This window comes from Protopterus annectens, chromosome 7.part0 (assembly GCF_019279795.1).
Source record: "Protopterus annectens isolate FY-2018-M chromosome 7.part0, PAN1.0, whole genome shotgun sequence".
NCBI lineage: Eukaryota > Metazoa > Chordata > Ceratodontiformes > Protopteridae > Protopterus > Protopterus annectens.
Window position 1 is genome coordinate 1,044,709,202 of NC_056739.1, and position 16,291 is coordinate 1,044,725,492.

Below are 16,291 nucleotides of genomic sequence, written 5' to 3' on the forward strand. Positions count from 1 at the left end.
TGCCCCCTTGCACTTAATAGTGAGGGTTACTCACCAGGCAGTGACATAGTGAGCCAATAGCCCATCCCCAGGATGCCCTTGTAATATCACTCTTCCTCTAAGAGACTGTGACATTATGCCATTATGCGTCCTGTGCTGCCTTGCTCCTCCCTCCAGGGTCTGCATCCCATCCCTGTTTAGCCAAGTCCATCAAGTGCCTGTGATGCTAATTAAAATGTGTCAGAATTTTATCCTTGTATTCAAACAGAGCTTTTTTTCCCAAAATAATGTTTTTTATAGTGTTTTACTGTTAACATACTATATCCCAGTGGATATTGTGTGTGTGTGTGTGTGTGTGTATGTATGTATGTATGTATTAGGTTTGTTGTACAGCATTTATTTACAGAAAACATGGCAACTGTTTATATGCCATGTTTTTACAGGTTACAAAAATGTGTACATAATGGCCATTGTATAATTAGTGAGAGAAATGGTTTATGGATGAACTGTACTCCTCATTTTACAATCCGTGTCTTAAAAGTTTTACATACAATATGTTTAAACAAAATGGTCATGAATGGGACACACTCATGAAACTGGGTTTCTTAATGTCACAGATGTTCTTCGTGTTTCACTTTTGCAGTCATCACATTTGGGTTATCTGTTTGCAGGTAGCCCTCAGTCGGCCTGATTATCAAAGTCTTGGGTCCTGCGCCGGTTGCTGTGTCTCATCTTCCATGACGTCAGGTAGTCAGGGGTAAAAATCATGCAGCCAACGCCATTACATCACTCTTTCTTGCCATGCGGTGCCTGAAGCATAAGCAGTTTGCAAGTGCCGGTTGCCCGACTCCTGAATTTTTCGTTTTCGAGTTTCGGATCCGAAGTCTTCAACTAAGCTAAATACTCCGTTGGGGATAATTTTTCTTGCTCTAAACCAATGTCAGTAAAAGTTAACAATTGTATTTCTTGTGGAAAGCAAATACCTCATAAAGATTTTCATTCTTACTGCATTCCTTGCCTCAGCCCAGACCACGACATACCTCGCTGTCGGTTTTGTGCCTTATTCAAACCTCGTACTATTTGTCGTCTGTTCATTTTCGCATCTAAATACTTTGGTACTCGGTTCAATTATCCAAAATTGGCTTCGGTAAGCCATCCGACTACCGACATTCCGAAAAAATGCAAAGATAAAGACAGAGACAGACCGCATAGATCCAAAGCTGACGACGATGCTTCTCCTAAGCTAGTCACCAGTTCGCCGATACTCAGTGAGATGCTTTTGCAGCCCCTGATACCCGCTACTTCAGATTCACATGCCTCTACTGAGACCCATTCGGAGTCCGATATGCCATGAGATGCTTCCTCAACTGTGGAACCTGCGGATGTTTCTACCTTGGATGGGTCCGGAGCCACTGTGCAGGCACTGGCTTCTGAGGGTGTATTCAGGCCTACTGATTTGCATATTGAACCAACGCCATCTTCTTCTTCAAGGCCTAAAACTCAATCCATGCCCAGAAAACTGACGCCCAGACCGCATGGTCAGGCCCCTATGCCTAAAAAACTAATAAGAATGGCTGAAGACTTTATTACTATAATCAGGAGAAGCCACCCATCTCCCTCTAAGAGACCTATGACTGATTTTCCTTTTGATTCTGCTGACCAGGATTTTGAAATTTCTGTTTTCTCTGATGACCAGGATTTGCCCTTATCTACCTGTGAAGACTCTGATACAGAGGACTCCATTCGCTCAGCTTCCTCTCCAGAGGATTTCTCTTTTGGTGAAACCTTGCATACTCTTAGGGAGCATTTCTGCTGAGAAAGCTAGGATTACTCTGACTCTAAAAAGAGGCTTAGGGAATTCTTACTCCTGCCTCAGCACAGGCCTTTAGCTATCCCTCCTGTACTGGACATTGTAGATGATGCCTTCTTGGAATCTAGCCTGGCCCCTGACACTTTATCTCCTGCTCCCGGAAAACCTAATAGGTATTGTAGGGTACCTGACTCTCACAAGTTCCTCTTTAAAAATCATACTGCGGATCCTGAGACCATTTCACAGGGACCCAAGGGCATTAAGGCTACTACTGCCAAAACCCCTACCCCCTCTGATAGAGATTCCAGGGAGCTGGATAGATGGGGTAAGAAGGTATACACTTCTGCAACTTTGGCCATTAGAGCCTTAAACTGCCAGTTTCATATGTTAAAGTATCAATAGCATATTATTGGATTGCTTAAACAGAAAATTATGTTGATTCCTGACTGTGCTGAAAAGAAAGAATTACAGGATTTAATGCATTCTGCTGAACAAGTTGGAAAACATACTTTGCAATATGGTTTTGATTCATTAGAAGCATCTTGCAGGGCTGCTGTCACTGGATCTGCACTGAGAAGGCATGCTTAGCTTAAGGAGCAATCTTTGCCAGTTCATGTTAAAGCTAAATTACTGGATGCTCCCTTAAACCAAGACCGCCTGTTTGGCAAGAAAGCAGAAGTAGTACTTAAAAAGATAGAGGAAAAAGCTAAATCTATGCAAACTGTTAAAGATTTCCTGCAAGTACAGCCTCCCAGACTTAGTAGTTATTGGCCCTCTAAGAATTGGTCCTTTCCTGCCTCTTCCAGGCCTTCTCAGTCCAAACTCAGAACCATCAGAACTTCAGGCTTCAGTCCCAGGGTACTCAAAGGCCTAAGCAGTGTGCGGGGGGAGGGGCTACCAATTCCAAAGCAGGGAGTAGTAAGACTCCCCCTATGGTAAACTGTCTCAATGACTTAACTTTAAACCTTCCAAGCCCTGCTCAAATGACCGTTCCTTTAGGGGGAAAGATCGTCCTGCATGCAAAAAATTGGAAACTCATTACCCAGAACAAATGGGTTTTAAATATAGTTTCCCAAGGATACAGATTCCACTTCCACTCCTTAGCAACCCCAAGCGGTTGGCCAGACCTACCCCCAAATCAGTGAGCAGAGGCTCAAAAGCAAGTTCTCTGTCTTTTAAGAATCAGGGCTATTCAACGTGTCCCAGAAGAAGAATGGGGACAAGATTTTTACTCAAGACTTTTCCTGATACCCAGAAAAGACATTTCCTGGCGTCCTATCCTGGACCTGTCTATCCTAAACACTTTTTTGGTAATCCCAAAATTCAAGATGCTAACTCTTCATCAGCTGCTTCCCATGCTAGGCAAAAATGCCTGGTTGGCAACACTGGATTCAAAGGAAGCCTACTTGCACATCCCAATGAAGAAGATACCTACGCTTCAGAGCAGGCTACATGCACTACCAGTTCTCTGCACTGCCCTTTGACTTATCTACTGTGCCCAGGGTATGCACAAAGTACCTAGCTCCAGTCATTGCATTTTGCAGGCAAAGAAATATTCAAATATACCCATACCTGGACGATTGTCTAATTCAGGCAGAAAGCCAGGTCATGCTATTAAGTCATCTGGCATTTGTAAAGAAATTGCTAACTTCTCAGGGGTACACCATAAACGAAAATAAATCACATCTTGTACCCTGCCAACAAATTGTATTCCTGGGAGCAAGCTTGAATACAACTTCCCAGATGGCCTACCTCATGCCAGAGAAGCAAGTTCATTTGACAGCCTACTGGCCACAAAGACCCAGCTATCTGCAGGGAAAATACTGCAAGCACTGGGGTTCATGGCCACTTGCATTTTATTAATTCCATATGCAAGACTGCATATGAGGAAACTACAGTGGTATCTAAAAAGCATATGGTGTCAGGATATCAGGGTCTAGAATCAATGATTCCTATCATACCTTGTCTAAAGATAGAGTTCCTTTGGTGGGCAGAGGCCTGCCACCAAAACACGGGACTGACGTTCACTCTACCCCCCTGCTGCCCAAACCCTAACAACAGACGCATCAGACTGTGCATGGGGGGGCTCACTTGGCAGGGCAGTGCATTCAGGGCAAAAGGAACCCAAGTCAAATGAAACTTTAAAGAAACGTTAGCTGTACAGAATACTCTGACAGCCTTCAAGGACCACATTCTTCCAGGACAATTATTGGTAAAGACGGACAACACCACTGTTATGTAGTACATAAACAAGCATGGGGGAACCCACTCATACCCTCTCTGCAGTCTAGCCATGGCTCTGGGGAACACAGCCTTGAGCTACCAAGTGCACCTACAGGCTCGATTCCTGCCAGAAAAGCTAAATACACTGGCAGACAATCTAAGCAGAAATCTCATGGATCTACACGAGTGGAAACTGAAACCAAAGATATTCGACGTGTTGAGAAACAAATGGGGGAGCCCAGAGATAGACCTGTGTGCCTCCCCTCAGAACTACCAATTGGACAAATTCTGTGCAAGGACTCCCTGCAAACAAGCTTGGAAAGTGGATGCCCTGTCCTTCACCTGGAAAAACCTATCAGTTTATGCCTTCCCCCTCTGCCTCTCCTCTCCATGGTGCTACTAAAGATTAAACAGGACAAACCAAGGACAACACTGATTGTACCAGACTGGCCACGCCAACACTGGTACCCCCTGCACAGTGGCACCTGCCTCAGACCCCTGCCCTGCTGTCCCAGCAGGAGGGCCAGATTCTGCACCCAAACCCTGAATCTTGCAGCCTGGCTAAATTACCTGTTCTCTCCGTTACCATCCTTCAGTAAGCAAGTGATGGATGTCATTCTGGAGGCAGGGAGGCCGAGTACTACAAAATCCTATGCTGAAAAATGGAAAAGTTTATGTTCCTGGAGTCAAACTCGAGGGATGGACACAGCAGTGCCCAATTTACCTCATATTCTTCAATACTTAACTGAGATGCTTCACAAGGGCCTTTCCTTTTCTTCCATCAAGATTCATGCCTCAGCCATTTCAACACATTACAATACAGAACCACCCCTTTTCTCTCACCCATTGTTGAAGCAATTCCTCAGAGGGTCCAGAAACTTAAGACCACCTAGGAGAGCCCCTACTCCAGCCTGGGGCCTTAACTTTGTATTGGAAAAGCTCACTTTACCCCCGTTTGAGCCAGCTGCAAATGCAAAGTTGAAATTCCTTTCTTGGAAAACAGCCTTCCTTCTAGCCATCACTTCAGCAAGAAGGGTGTCTGAATTACAAGCCCTCATGGGTGTGGAGCCTTTCATCATCTTTCATGCGGACAGGGTATCCCTCAGGACTAATCCCTCCTTTATGCCCAAGGTGGTATCCAGTGTGGCCCTTAATCAGTCCATTCATTTGCCAGCCTTCTTTTCTAATCCACAGAACAAAGGGGAATTAATACTGCACTCCTTGGACATGCACAGACAACTTAGATTTTACTTGGACAGGACTAAGCCTCTCAGGAAATCTGAACAGCTGCTGGTTGCATTTGCTGCAGGGGCAGAGGGGAAGGCCATTTCAAAGCAAACCATTTGTAAGTGGATAGGCCATTACATTCATTTCTGCTATAAGCACCATGGAAAACCTACCCCACAGGGGATAAGACCACATTCAACCAGGGCTGCAACTACCTCTACAGCCTTTCTCAGAGGTGTCCCTACCAGGGACATCCTAGAAACTACTACCTGGAGTTCTGTACATACCTTCACCAAACATTACTACTTGCCAATTTTCTAAATCCAGAGCTGGCTTTGCCACTGCAGTCTTGCAGGGCCTTATAGCTGGTCCTAATGCTATTTAATTTCCTCCTCCCCATCCTTAGCTTTGGGAATCTACCCAAATGTGATGACTGCAACAGTGAAACACGAAGAACATAGTACAGTTGTGAACACTTACCATAAATGTAGATGTTTGAGTGTATTCACTGTTGCAGTCCTGGTTACCCTCCCTCCAGCCCCCTGACTTATATTGTGACTATACCTATTCTTGCTTACTATGCTTTAAGCTTTTTGGTGTATTTGCTTTTTGTTGGAGGTGTAACGTTGTATATAACTGCTTCCCATTATGGGGGCACCTGACATCTGGGGCAAGAAAAAGTAATGCAATGGCGTCAGCTACATGCTTTGTACCCCAGACTACCTGACGTCATGGAAGATGAGAGAGCAACCAACGTAGGACTCTTTTATGGTTTTTAGAGAGTGGGTATCATGGTGATATGTATGATAAATATGTAGTTGAAATGAAGAAAGAAAGAAACACCAGAGGTAGACCCTTTTTTTCTGAGGGAGCCAATAATTCACCAGAGGTGAATGGCAGTAATGATGGTAAACTTAGATTCCCCCTTACTTTTAGCAGTGACATTAGTATTTTTGTGAAGTATTTAAAAGAAATTGGAACACATTGAAAACTGATAGAGACCTGGATGGTTTTATAGAAGATGCACCTAGTTTTGCTTTTAAAAATAAGAGGTCCCTTAAACATCAACTGTGCTATGGCAACAAGAGTAATAGACTGAACAATTTATCTGAAAGAAAAGGCACTTATATGTGCAGGAACTGTTCAGCATGCAAGTATATTCATTCATGTACCACATATATCCACCCTGATCTGCACTTTGAATTACAAGCTAGGCAGTATGCTGACTACAGAACAAAAAATATAGTGTATTTTGCTTTCTGCATAATATGCAATGCTTACTATATAGGAAAGGCTAATCCTATGATAAAGGAACACATACAGGAGCACTACAGAGATATTTCCAATAAAAAGGAAACAAATGCTCTTTTTAAGCTTGTAGAAACTAAGGGCAGACAGCATTCCTTTAAATTTATTGTTCTAGAGATTGTGCAGGAAGGAATTGAGGGGTGGGGACATAAAAAACAGGACTGAGCTTGCAGAGCAAAGATGGGATACTCGGATTGAATGCACATACCTCTCCAGGGATTAATGAGGCAGTGTCCCTGAAACCCTTTTTAAAAGCTGGGACACTTGAGCTTAAATGAGTTATTATTAGACAAATGTATTTTTTGCTATACTTTTTACTATTTTTTAAATTAAGTCTTTAATATGAAGTTTTAACATGCATAATTGAATACTTGATGTTCTTAATGTTTTAATTGATTATTTAGTGTATAAAAGTAGGTGTATGAAAGGATTTTATTAGAGTCTGATGAAGTGGTCGAGAGGATCGTGAAAGCGCTTACTTTTTGTTTCTACAATTAAAGTAGATTTATATCAGCCGTGGTGACTGGCTCAGTCTGTTTTTCTTTATATCTGATTGTTTTGTGTGAGCCAGTTCTTTATCAGGTAGCTGGTGCTATTTTCTTTGCTATTGCATTTATTATGCATTTATCTTTTAATTCAGAATCTGTTCAACAAATTAGTTGCATTGACGGAGGAGGCTCGGAAGGCATACAGAGATATGGTGGCTGCTTTGGAACAGGAACAGGTAGAAGAAGCTTTAAAGAATGTCAAGAAAGTTCCTCACCACATGGGCCATTCTCGGAATTTGTCTGCTGCAAGTGCAATTTCATTCTGCAGTGTCATTTCAGAGCCCATCTCCGAAGTTAATGAAAAAGAATACGGTAAGGCTATGAATATGAAAGCAGTGCTTGCATGCATTGAATTTTTAATGAAAGGGATCAAAGTCATCATTTTTATACATTCTTTTCTGATAGTTTGTAAAATGTCTGAAATAGTTTTACAATACCTAATGAGGTTTTAAATAATGCATTTTGGTTGTGTATTATTTTTTATGCAGAGTTTCTTGTTATTCCTGTCTTATAAATGTACACTGCTCCTTGCTACAGGAGTATTATTTGGCATGGATGGTTAAGCCTCAAGTATGACCCAGATGTAACCAAATCTCACTTAATGCTGGAGGAGCTAGTAATCATCTTTCAGCAAGAAATATTGCTTATAGGTGGGGACTGGAATTTGATTTGCAATAGTGAAGATGTGTCTGGGGGGCCTAGAAGGGAAAATATGAATAAGGAAGGTAGATTTTTAAAGAAATTTTTGAAAATATTTGCCATGGAAGATGTGAATTCAGTACTAGGAGTTCAGAGTGAATTTACGTATTTCCCAAGGTACAAAAACTGGGTTAGGCTAGACAGAATTTACATTTTACAGGAACATATGCATTTAATTGAAGGTCTTGATACGCACAGTAACTAATTCAGATCTTGCGCTAATAATAACTAAAATAAAAACAGAGTAATGAAATAAAAATGAGACATTGGTGCTTTCTCACCTTTCTATTGAAGAGAGAGGAATTCAAGAAATGGGTAGTAGAAATTATTCCAGAGCTATTAGTAGAAATTTCTTCTGAAAATATAGCTGGGAGTAGGGAGTGGGATAAAATTAAAGTGGAGTTTAAAAACAGGGTGGCAATAAAAGAAAGGGATATATGGTTAAGAAGTAACAAGAATTTTTTTAGAGGGACTGACAAATGTTAAAGTATTGCAAAACAGGGCAAATCCCACAGAACAAGAAGAGAACAACTGCAGAATGCTAAACAGAAAATAAGCGATTACCTCGATAATATGCATGAGTTTAGAAAGATTACTGTTAAGCAATTGTTTTTTGATAACTCTAGAGCACAAAAACTTTTAGCACAGCGACTCGAGCAACAGAAAGTAGAAAGGGCTGTCACCAAGCTTAGGGAGGCTATAACAAGGAAGATAAAAAGAGATCCAGTAGAAGTATTAGAAATATTTTGGAAGTTCTATCAAAGTCTGTATAAAGCAGAGAAATTTGGAAATCAAGAAAAGGTACAAATGGAAATGTTTATGGAATATGCCAAGGTTAGAGGTGGATGAGGCTCAATTGCTAAAAGTTAGGAGAGATGAGATAAAAATGGTGATGTATAACCAATCTACATGAAAGTCCATAGGAATAGATGGTATTCCTGTGGAAGTTTGGAAGCTAGGAGGGAAGAAACTGTTAAAGAACTTGAAGGTTTTGTTTAACAGTATTGTAAGAGGAGGAGAAATAGCAACATCCTAGAAGAATGCAGTGGTAGCTGTAATACCTAAAGACGATAAAGATCCATCAGATCCAGCTTCATACAGGCCCATTTCAATGCTAAACCATGATTATAAAGTGTTTGTCTTTAAAGGCTAAAAGGATGGCAAACGTGAAGCCAAAATTGATAGATATGGATCAATGTGGTTTTGTGGGGGGGAGGCAAACATTTGGCAACATTAACAGAACACTGATGATCCAGAGGGAAGCAAAATGTAAGAAAATACCACTGCTGTTGATGGGTCTTGGTGCAGAAAAAGCATTTGACAGAGTAAACTTGGACTTTATGAGCAGGGCAGTAGCAGCATTTGCATTCCCTGATAAGATTATAAGATTGGTTAGGAGGATATATGAGGGATCAGAGGTGAAAATTAAAGTGGGTGGGGTCTTCTCTGGTAATCTCTGCTTGAGCAGAAGAACCAGGTAGGGGTGTCCTCTCTCACGTTTATTATTTGCAATATATTTAGAACCATTGGCAAAGAAAATACAGGACTCAGAAATTCAAGGATGTAATTGGTATGGTACTTGAGAAAAGCTGGCTGTATTTGCAAATGATATTATTTTATATCTGACAAAACCATAAAGGGACATTACAGTGTTGTGGAACATTTTGAGACAATTTCAAGTCTTTTCAGAATACAAAAATGAAGCTAAAACAAAGGCAGTAGCAGTAAATTATGTACCCATACACGGATTGGTTCAGCAGTGTCCATATTTATGGGGACATGATAAAATTAAGTATTTAGGAGTATGGGTTAAAATGGTTCTGGTGTAGCAGCTAAGGATATGTGGGAAGAGACTAAACAAAAGATGATACAAAAGTTAAGAAAATGGAATCTCTGTTATGTGGATATCAATAGTAAGATGCACACAGTTAAATTGTTTTTAGTCCTTTTAGTCGTGTACACAGGTCATGCATATTTTTATCAACCAGAGAAGAAGTTTTGATTAGCAGTTAATAAAGAGCTGAAGGATTTTATCTGGGAGGGGAAAGCAACAAGAGTCAAGTGGCGATAAGCTTATTTTTCCACTAGAACAAGGCAGATTAGGATTGCCCAATCTGCAGGGGTATTTCAGAGCTACACAGTTAAGGCTCCTGTACATAGTACAAGCAGTAACCTATAATTCAAGCTGGAAAGGGATAATAATGAAATAAGGGGGAAGCTCAAGAAACGAGGAGAGTCTGGAATTTTTGATGCAGACCTTTAAGGAGAATCACACTAATCACAGCCACCTGGCATTGTAAACCTTGGCTCTAGATGATTCACTGTTGAAGTGATACCCCAAACCCATGTGTCAGAATGGTAAAAAGGGTTGTGGATGGACGGATGGATGGATACAGAATATTATATTCATAAAGTAGAAGAAAGTATTCACACAGAAGTGGAGTAAGGAGGTTCTGCTGATATGGATGTCTGGAACTAAGGATACAGACAACAGTCAAGAGGGGGCTGGAATTTATAGGAGAAAACTGGCAAAGGAACAATGGTATTGGGAGGAAATAACTAGAGAGGGAAGGATAATAGAACGGGAAGATATCAAGAATTTATTTGGACTGCAGTTTAGAGGTTGTCTTCCCTTTCAAGGATTGATATCAGAGTATAGGCAAAGAGAAAAATAGAGGTCCTAAACAAAAGACCAGTACGGGTAGAGTTTTTAGTAGACTCTAGAATCAAGCTGCCGTTAAAAAAGGAATAATTAGTAGAGCATACAAAATATTGCAAGAATCAGACAGAGAGGATTATATCGCATTGGGAAGAGAGAGTGGATAAGGAATTCACAAAGAAACAATGAGGGGGGATATATGTCTGTCTCCCAACTATGCAACAAAATCTAGAATATTTAGGATTTTTGCTTGGAAATGTTTACATAGATATTTTTATACCCCAAGCAGACTCCAGAGAATTTTTCCTCTGGTACACAGCAAATGTTGGAGGTGTGATGAGGAAGAAAGAGATAATTGGGAACATATTTTCTGAGAGTGTAATGAGTTGGCAGACTACTCTATCAGAGATACTGGGTGAGGAAATTGGTGTAACTAGGGAAATGATTTTTCTGAGCTGTGTTAGAGTCTGAATTGTCCAGACATAGTAAGGCCTTGCTAAGTCTAATTATGGCTGCTGCCAAAAAAGCAGTTACTAGGAAATGGAAATCAAAGGCTATAAACCAACTGTACTAAAAGTAGTGAATACAGTAACAGCGATAAAACAACTGGAACTGGAATCTTTAGAAACAGGTAGGAGCAAATTACATAGGAAAAATGGGAACTGTGGGAGCAGTACATACAGGGGAGTAGTGAGGTTTAAAAGGAAGCAGAATTTGAATGAGCTATGTAATGTTTGACTGACATTGATTGGTTAGATTATAAGTGATGTATAATGATTACAACTAAAATTGTGTTAGCACAGTCTGTGATATAAAATACTTGCAGCTGGGACTATGTCAATATGGTTTGTTTTGTTTCATTTACATAAATGTATGATTGCTTATGCCTTAAGTGATTTAATATAGATGCTTCTTGTTAAAAAAATGCTGGAGGAGCTGGCTGAGGAGGGATCAAAGTTTGTGTCCAATGCCTACTCCACACATCTTGTGCAGATGGTGTGGTATGCATCCCACTGCATTAACAACACTTCTGCATTTGGCCGCAGGTATACACTCATGTGAAAGGTGGGATGTGAGAGTATAAGGCTTCCAAGTTGTGTTGCTGTCTTGCTCAGCATAGCAAATGTGACAAAGCATTTCTCCACCTGAAGGTTAAGTGTTGCAGGTATTACATTGTACCTGCTAGCCAGCAGAGAGGGTTAGATCATAACAGAAATAAAAATGTGAGTCAGTTGTTAATAGCAGCCTGCCAGCACCTGATTCTTCCCTCAGTGCTTGGCTAAAAGTTGAAATTACTGAAGGGTTTTTCTCTGTGGAATAAGGATACCCTTCCAGTAGGGTGGTGATTGGTACTAGCACCAAGCAGTAGAGGAATGAGTTGGTCTTTTGGGATTGAATAGAGTGCCAAAGGCAGTGGTGCACCTAAAAATTGTCAGCATCAAGGAACACGTAGCAGTAGTGTTGCGTTACTGCTTATTGGTTTGCCTGTTTTGAAAAATCTGTAGTAACATGTCTGATGTCTGCATGTCTTACAGAGAACTTCATAGATTACGCAGAACCTGTTTTGGGCGGTTTAGGATACTGTGTGAAGCATTATGAATGATGACAGTACTTACTGTATGACTGTGATGTTTCATCCATGACATTCAGTAGTCAAAAGTGTGATTGGTAGGCAATGACTTCAGGTTGCTGTTTTCAGACATCAGTTGTGTGCATCAAGAAATGGTAGCTGCTGAACATGGTGCTGCTTATTTGCTTGCTGGCAGATGTATGACCTGCTAGTCATACACTGAGCCTAAGAAGGAATTCCCAACCCCATCCTCCCCAATTTTTTTTTGTCAGTTGTACATTTCCTTTCATATGTGTGTCAGTGTTATTGACAGACAAACCATAAAGCAAGCAAAACTCAAGAAACGCAAAGTATTGGCTTGAGGAGAAAAATCAGCAAAAAGTAATATCCAGCAAATTGTAACCCATAGCTTGTAGCTTTTATTGTAAGATCCTCTAGCTGGTTTCCAGTCCTTAAAATAATAACTGAGCTTGATTAAACCTTATCTGACAGAATATGTGTCTTTTTTACTTGTTTGTATTTTAAGTGTGGTATAGCACTGATCCAAATGAACCTTTTTCAGACTCAGCTTGACTGTATGAATTTAAGAAACATATAGCATAATAAAAGACGTTGTCCCGTTTGATTCTCAGCTAGGGCGTCTTCTGTGTGGAGGCATACGTGAATGGGGCATGCCTTCGTTGAAGGTTGTGCGTCAGGGCTGGTAACCCGCATGCGTAAAATCCACTACCAATCATTAGCGGACCGGAGTTCCGCTGTGGCGACCCCTAACCGTGAAAAGCCGAAAGACACAAACAAACAATAGCATAATAAAACAAATGCAGATGAAGTATCATAACAGAAAATGCCAGCATGACTAGTGGTACAACATATGCAACTTAAGAGAGCTTCAAGTAGAATAAATGTAAATAGTGAAAGGCATAATTTTATATCATGGACATGTTAAGACTGAGAAAACAAGTACTGTAGGACTAGTAATGTATTATTCTACATATGCATAAGTACTTTTGTTAGGATGTATTTTTAGTAGAAAAAGCAGAAGCAAGACAAGTTATAGGGGAGCATTGCATTGGAAGCATTTGCACTTTGCAGTTTTTAACAAATGCTTTTTTAGGTTCTTTTAAGGTGGGTCTGCAGTGGTGGCCAAAGCTTAGATGCTAATGTAGAAAAACTGTAATTATTGCAGGCAAGTTTATTATGAGAGGTATAAAAATCTAAAAGCTTTCTGGGGAGAGACCTGAGGTTGGATTTGGACTCTTAATATTTGCTTGTGAAAAAGGAAAATGGGTTTGATTTAAACAGTTGATAAGAAAGCAAGCCCAGCAGCAGATCCTTCATCTGCTGGACAGAAAGTAATTTGTCTTTTGTTAAAAACTGGCTTTGGTGCTCATGACCAGGATCAAAGTAATGAACTGATGTTTTTAAAGTTAGAAGTTACCTGTAGGGAAGGCCTTTTTTTATTTTATATGAAGCAGTGGCAATGAGAAGTCCATACTCAGGGTGCAATGGCAGTATTCCTTTTACGATAGCTGCTGTATCTCGAAGATCAAGAAACAAGAAATTTTTCCATTCCTGGAAGACTAACTTTTTTTTTTTTCTCATTTCTTTTTGATATTGAAAGTTAAAAGTCTGATCAAACTGGATACCTGAATGCAGAAGCATTGAACGGCATTTGCCAATTATTATATTTATTTGTCTACATAACAGCAAGGGTGGGCTGTTGCTTAGTTCCAAACATGAGTTAGTTTATTTTATGGTTAATAATTCAATGCATGTGATTAAGCCAGGTGTTAAGGTGCTTTTTCTTTTCAAGGAAGTTTTTGTTGCAGCAGATGGGTCGGATTTGTAAATAACCATGTCATCAACATACAAACATAGTACAGTAGAGCACCAGTTATCCAAACATCAATCATCTGAAACATCAATTATCCAAACGCAGCCTTCCTAACAGTTGCGTCTGTACGTGCGTCTTTCCTGCCATGCAGAATTTTATGTTCTGTTCATTGTTGCTTCCACTTCGTCTACAACAGTCTGTCTGTTTGTGTATGTGTGTGTGTGTGTGTGTGTGTGTGTGTGTGTGTGTGTGTGTGTGTGTGTGTGTGTGTATGTATGTGTATGTGTATCTGTATAAAGTGCCACAATTAAGGATAACTGGTGGTTAGTGTTACTTTGCTGAAGCTCAAACCCTGTACCTTAGGTGCAAGAAAGTAAAGCCTGAATTCTGTACCACTACCACCACTAGTGTTTCAAGCAGCAACTGTCCAGATTTTCACAGAATATCTGGAATTTTTGGCTCATACTTTTGGTCTGTTCCTCTTAAAAGTTGTGGTTTTCTGACAAATCAGTGAGGACTGAATTCCCTAAATAATGACAACCATTTAAGTTTCAGTCTTCCTATCTTTTAGGAAATACATCGTAACACAAAACCTTTTATTCTAGCAACTTTTTAAGGTTATACAAGCAATATTTAAAATGTGTCCCTGGTTTTGGGCCTTTGTCTCCGTCATCCCTCCATAAATGCTTCCAGATTATTTGTGCTACAAAGTTGAGAGATATGGTTGTGTGTCACATGCATTTTACAAGAAAGTGAGTGTCAACTTCATTTTAGAAGGAGCTGAGAGCTTCAGGGGAAGAGAAGTTTAGTGCTGCTTATGCCAAGTCTGTTTACAGTGTGCAACTGTTGTTTAGCCAGTGATATCACTATAGTGCTTAAGTATTTAAAAGCATTGTTAATAGCACAACAGGTGGCATACTTGCTTTTGATGCGGACGGCTGTGGGTTCTACTCCTGCAGTATGTAGCTGGATTGCTGATACTGTACCGTACTGTACTTTAAAGGGGGTGGATAAGTCCTGAGTATGTCCTAGTAACTCCTGTTTGGTATGTCTTATGCTGTAGTTTGGCAAATAAATATTTAACTACAGTATAATAATATACCTGTACTGTACTGTTTTGCACTTACAGTAAAATTTTCTTGTTTAATGTTCAATAAAAACATTTTATACGTTTTTATCTGGTTCAATTATATGTTTGATTATCTGAACTACCCTAGGTCCCAATTAGTTCAGATAATTGACTCTACTGTAAAAGGTTATGGAGATCTGAAGGAAGTCTATTAAAAATATCAAGAAAAGTAATAGATAGAGTACTTGGGCCTTAGGGAGCCTAGTGGTACTAGGGATTGGTCTGAATTTGGTGGATCCTACTTTTATCTGGAAGATTTTGTTATACATAATATCTTTAAGCCAGCTGCTGCCTTGTCAGTAATGTGTGAATGCTGTGGTTCACAGGATCAGATGCTTTGGTAAGGTCCACAAATGCTGCACCAGTTAAGTTTCATTTCTGATGATAACATCATTAATATTAGTCAAGGGTACTGATGGCATTCATAGTCTTTCTTCCATTCCAGAAACTATGCTAGTGCCTGGAAGAGCAGAGATAACTGCCCCAGTTGAGAATATGCTAGTGTCTCAGGAATTTTCCAAAAGTTGGAAGAATTTAAATTGAGCAGAAGTATTTGGAGGAAGAATGTTTTTGTATTTTTTGGAACAAGTTTAACTGTTACAGATTTACATAGTGTTTTTGTTAGAGATAACATTGAAAGTATGGTGAAAGGGGATGTGCAAGACTGAATTTATAAAGGGAGAGGAACCATGGAGTAATAGATAATTTCTGAGGGAGTGTCATTCTGGATTTTAAAACAGCTTCAGTTTATTTCTTTATGTAACCCAAGTAAGTCATAGTGTATAGGTGGTTCTACCCAATTAAGTGGAGAATGGGGGAAAGGGTACTTATAAAGGACAGAGTTAGAAATAGTGACGTTAGAAAGTTTTTAAGAAGCCCTGGCAGGAGAGGTAAGCAGTGTTTATTTTAATAAGAGCTCAAGAGGAACACGTTTAGATCTAGTTATACTGTTCACTTGTTTGGCTTTGAGATAAACCTGTCTGTTAAAATCTTTTAGCAGTGGTTTTGTGTTGCTTAACAGATTTGTTGATAGGATATGGAACACTCTAATCTTTCCATCACATTGAAGTTTAAAGAGAAACAGTGAAAAATGGGGGGGGGCGGGAGAGAATTACTTAACTCAGTTCTACATTATTTCCTAGTGTCTTGGTCATCCAGGAGAATGTAAATAACTTAGTATTCTACTCTTTTACTTTATTGTATTATATTTCAAGAGAGATCTCCATTTTGTAAAAAAGAGTATCTGATTTAGACCATTACCTCTGAAATATCTGTCACTATAACTCAGAATTTTAATGTAAAATT

General features: G+C 39.9%; 1 protein-coding gene across 1 annotated transcript in view; it reads left to right on the plus strand.

Annotated features, from left to right (window-relative positions):
- SECISBP2L (SECIS binding protein 2 like) overlaps nt 1-16,291 on the plus strand; it is a 1,453,372-nt gene that overhangs the window by 1,318,836 nt on the left and 118,245 nt on the right. The window contains exon 17 of the mRNA XM_044077590.1: nt 7,188-7,407. Coding sequence (XP_043933525.1) covers nt 7,188-7,407 — 220 coding nt within the window. The remainder of the gene's footprint in view (nt 1-7,187; nt 7,408-16,291) is intronic.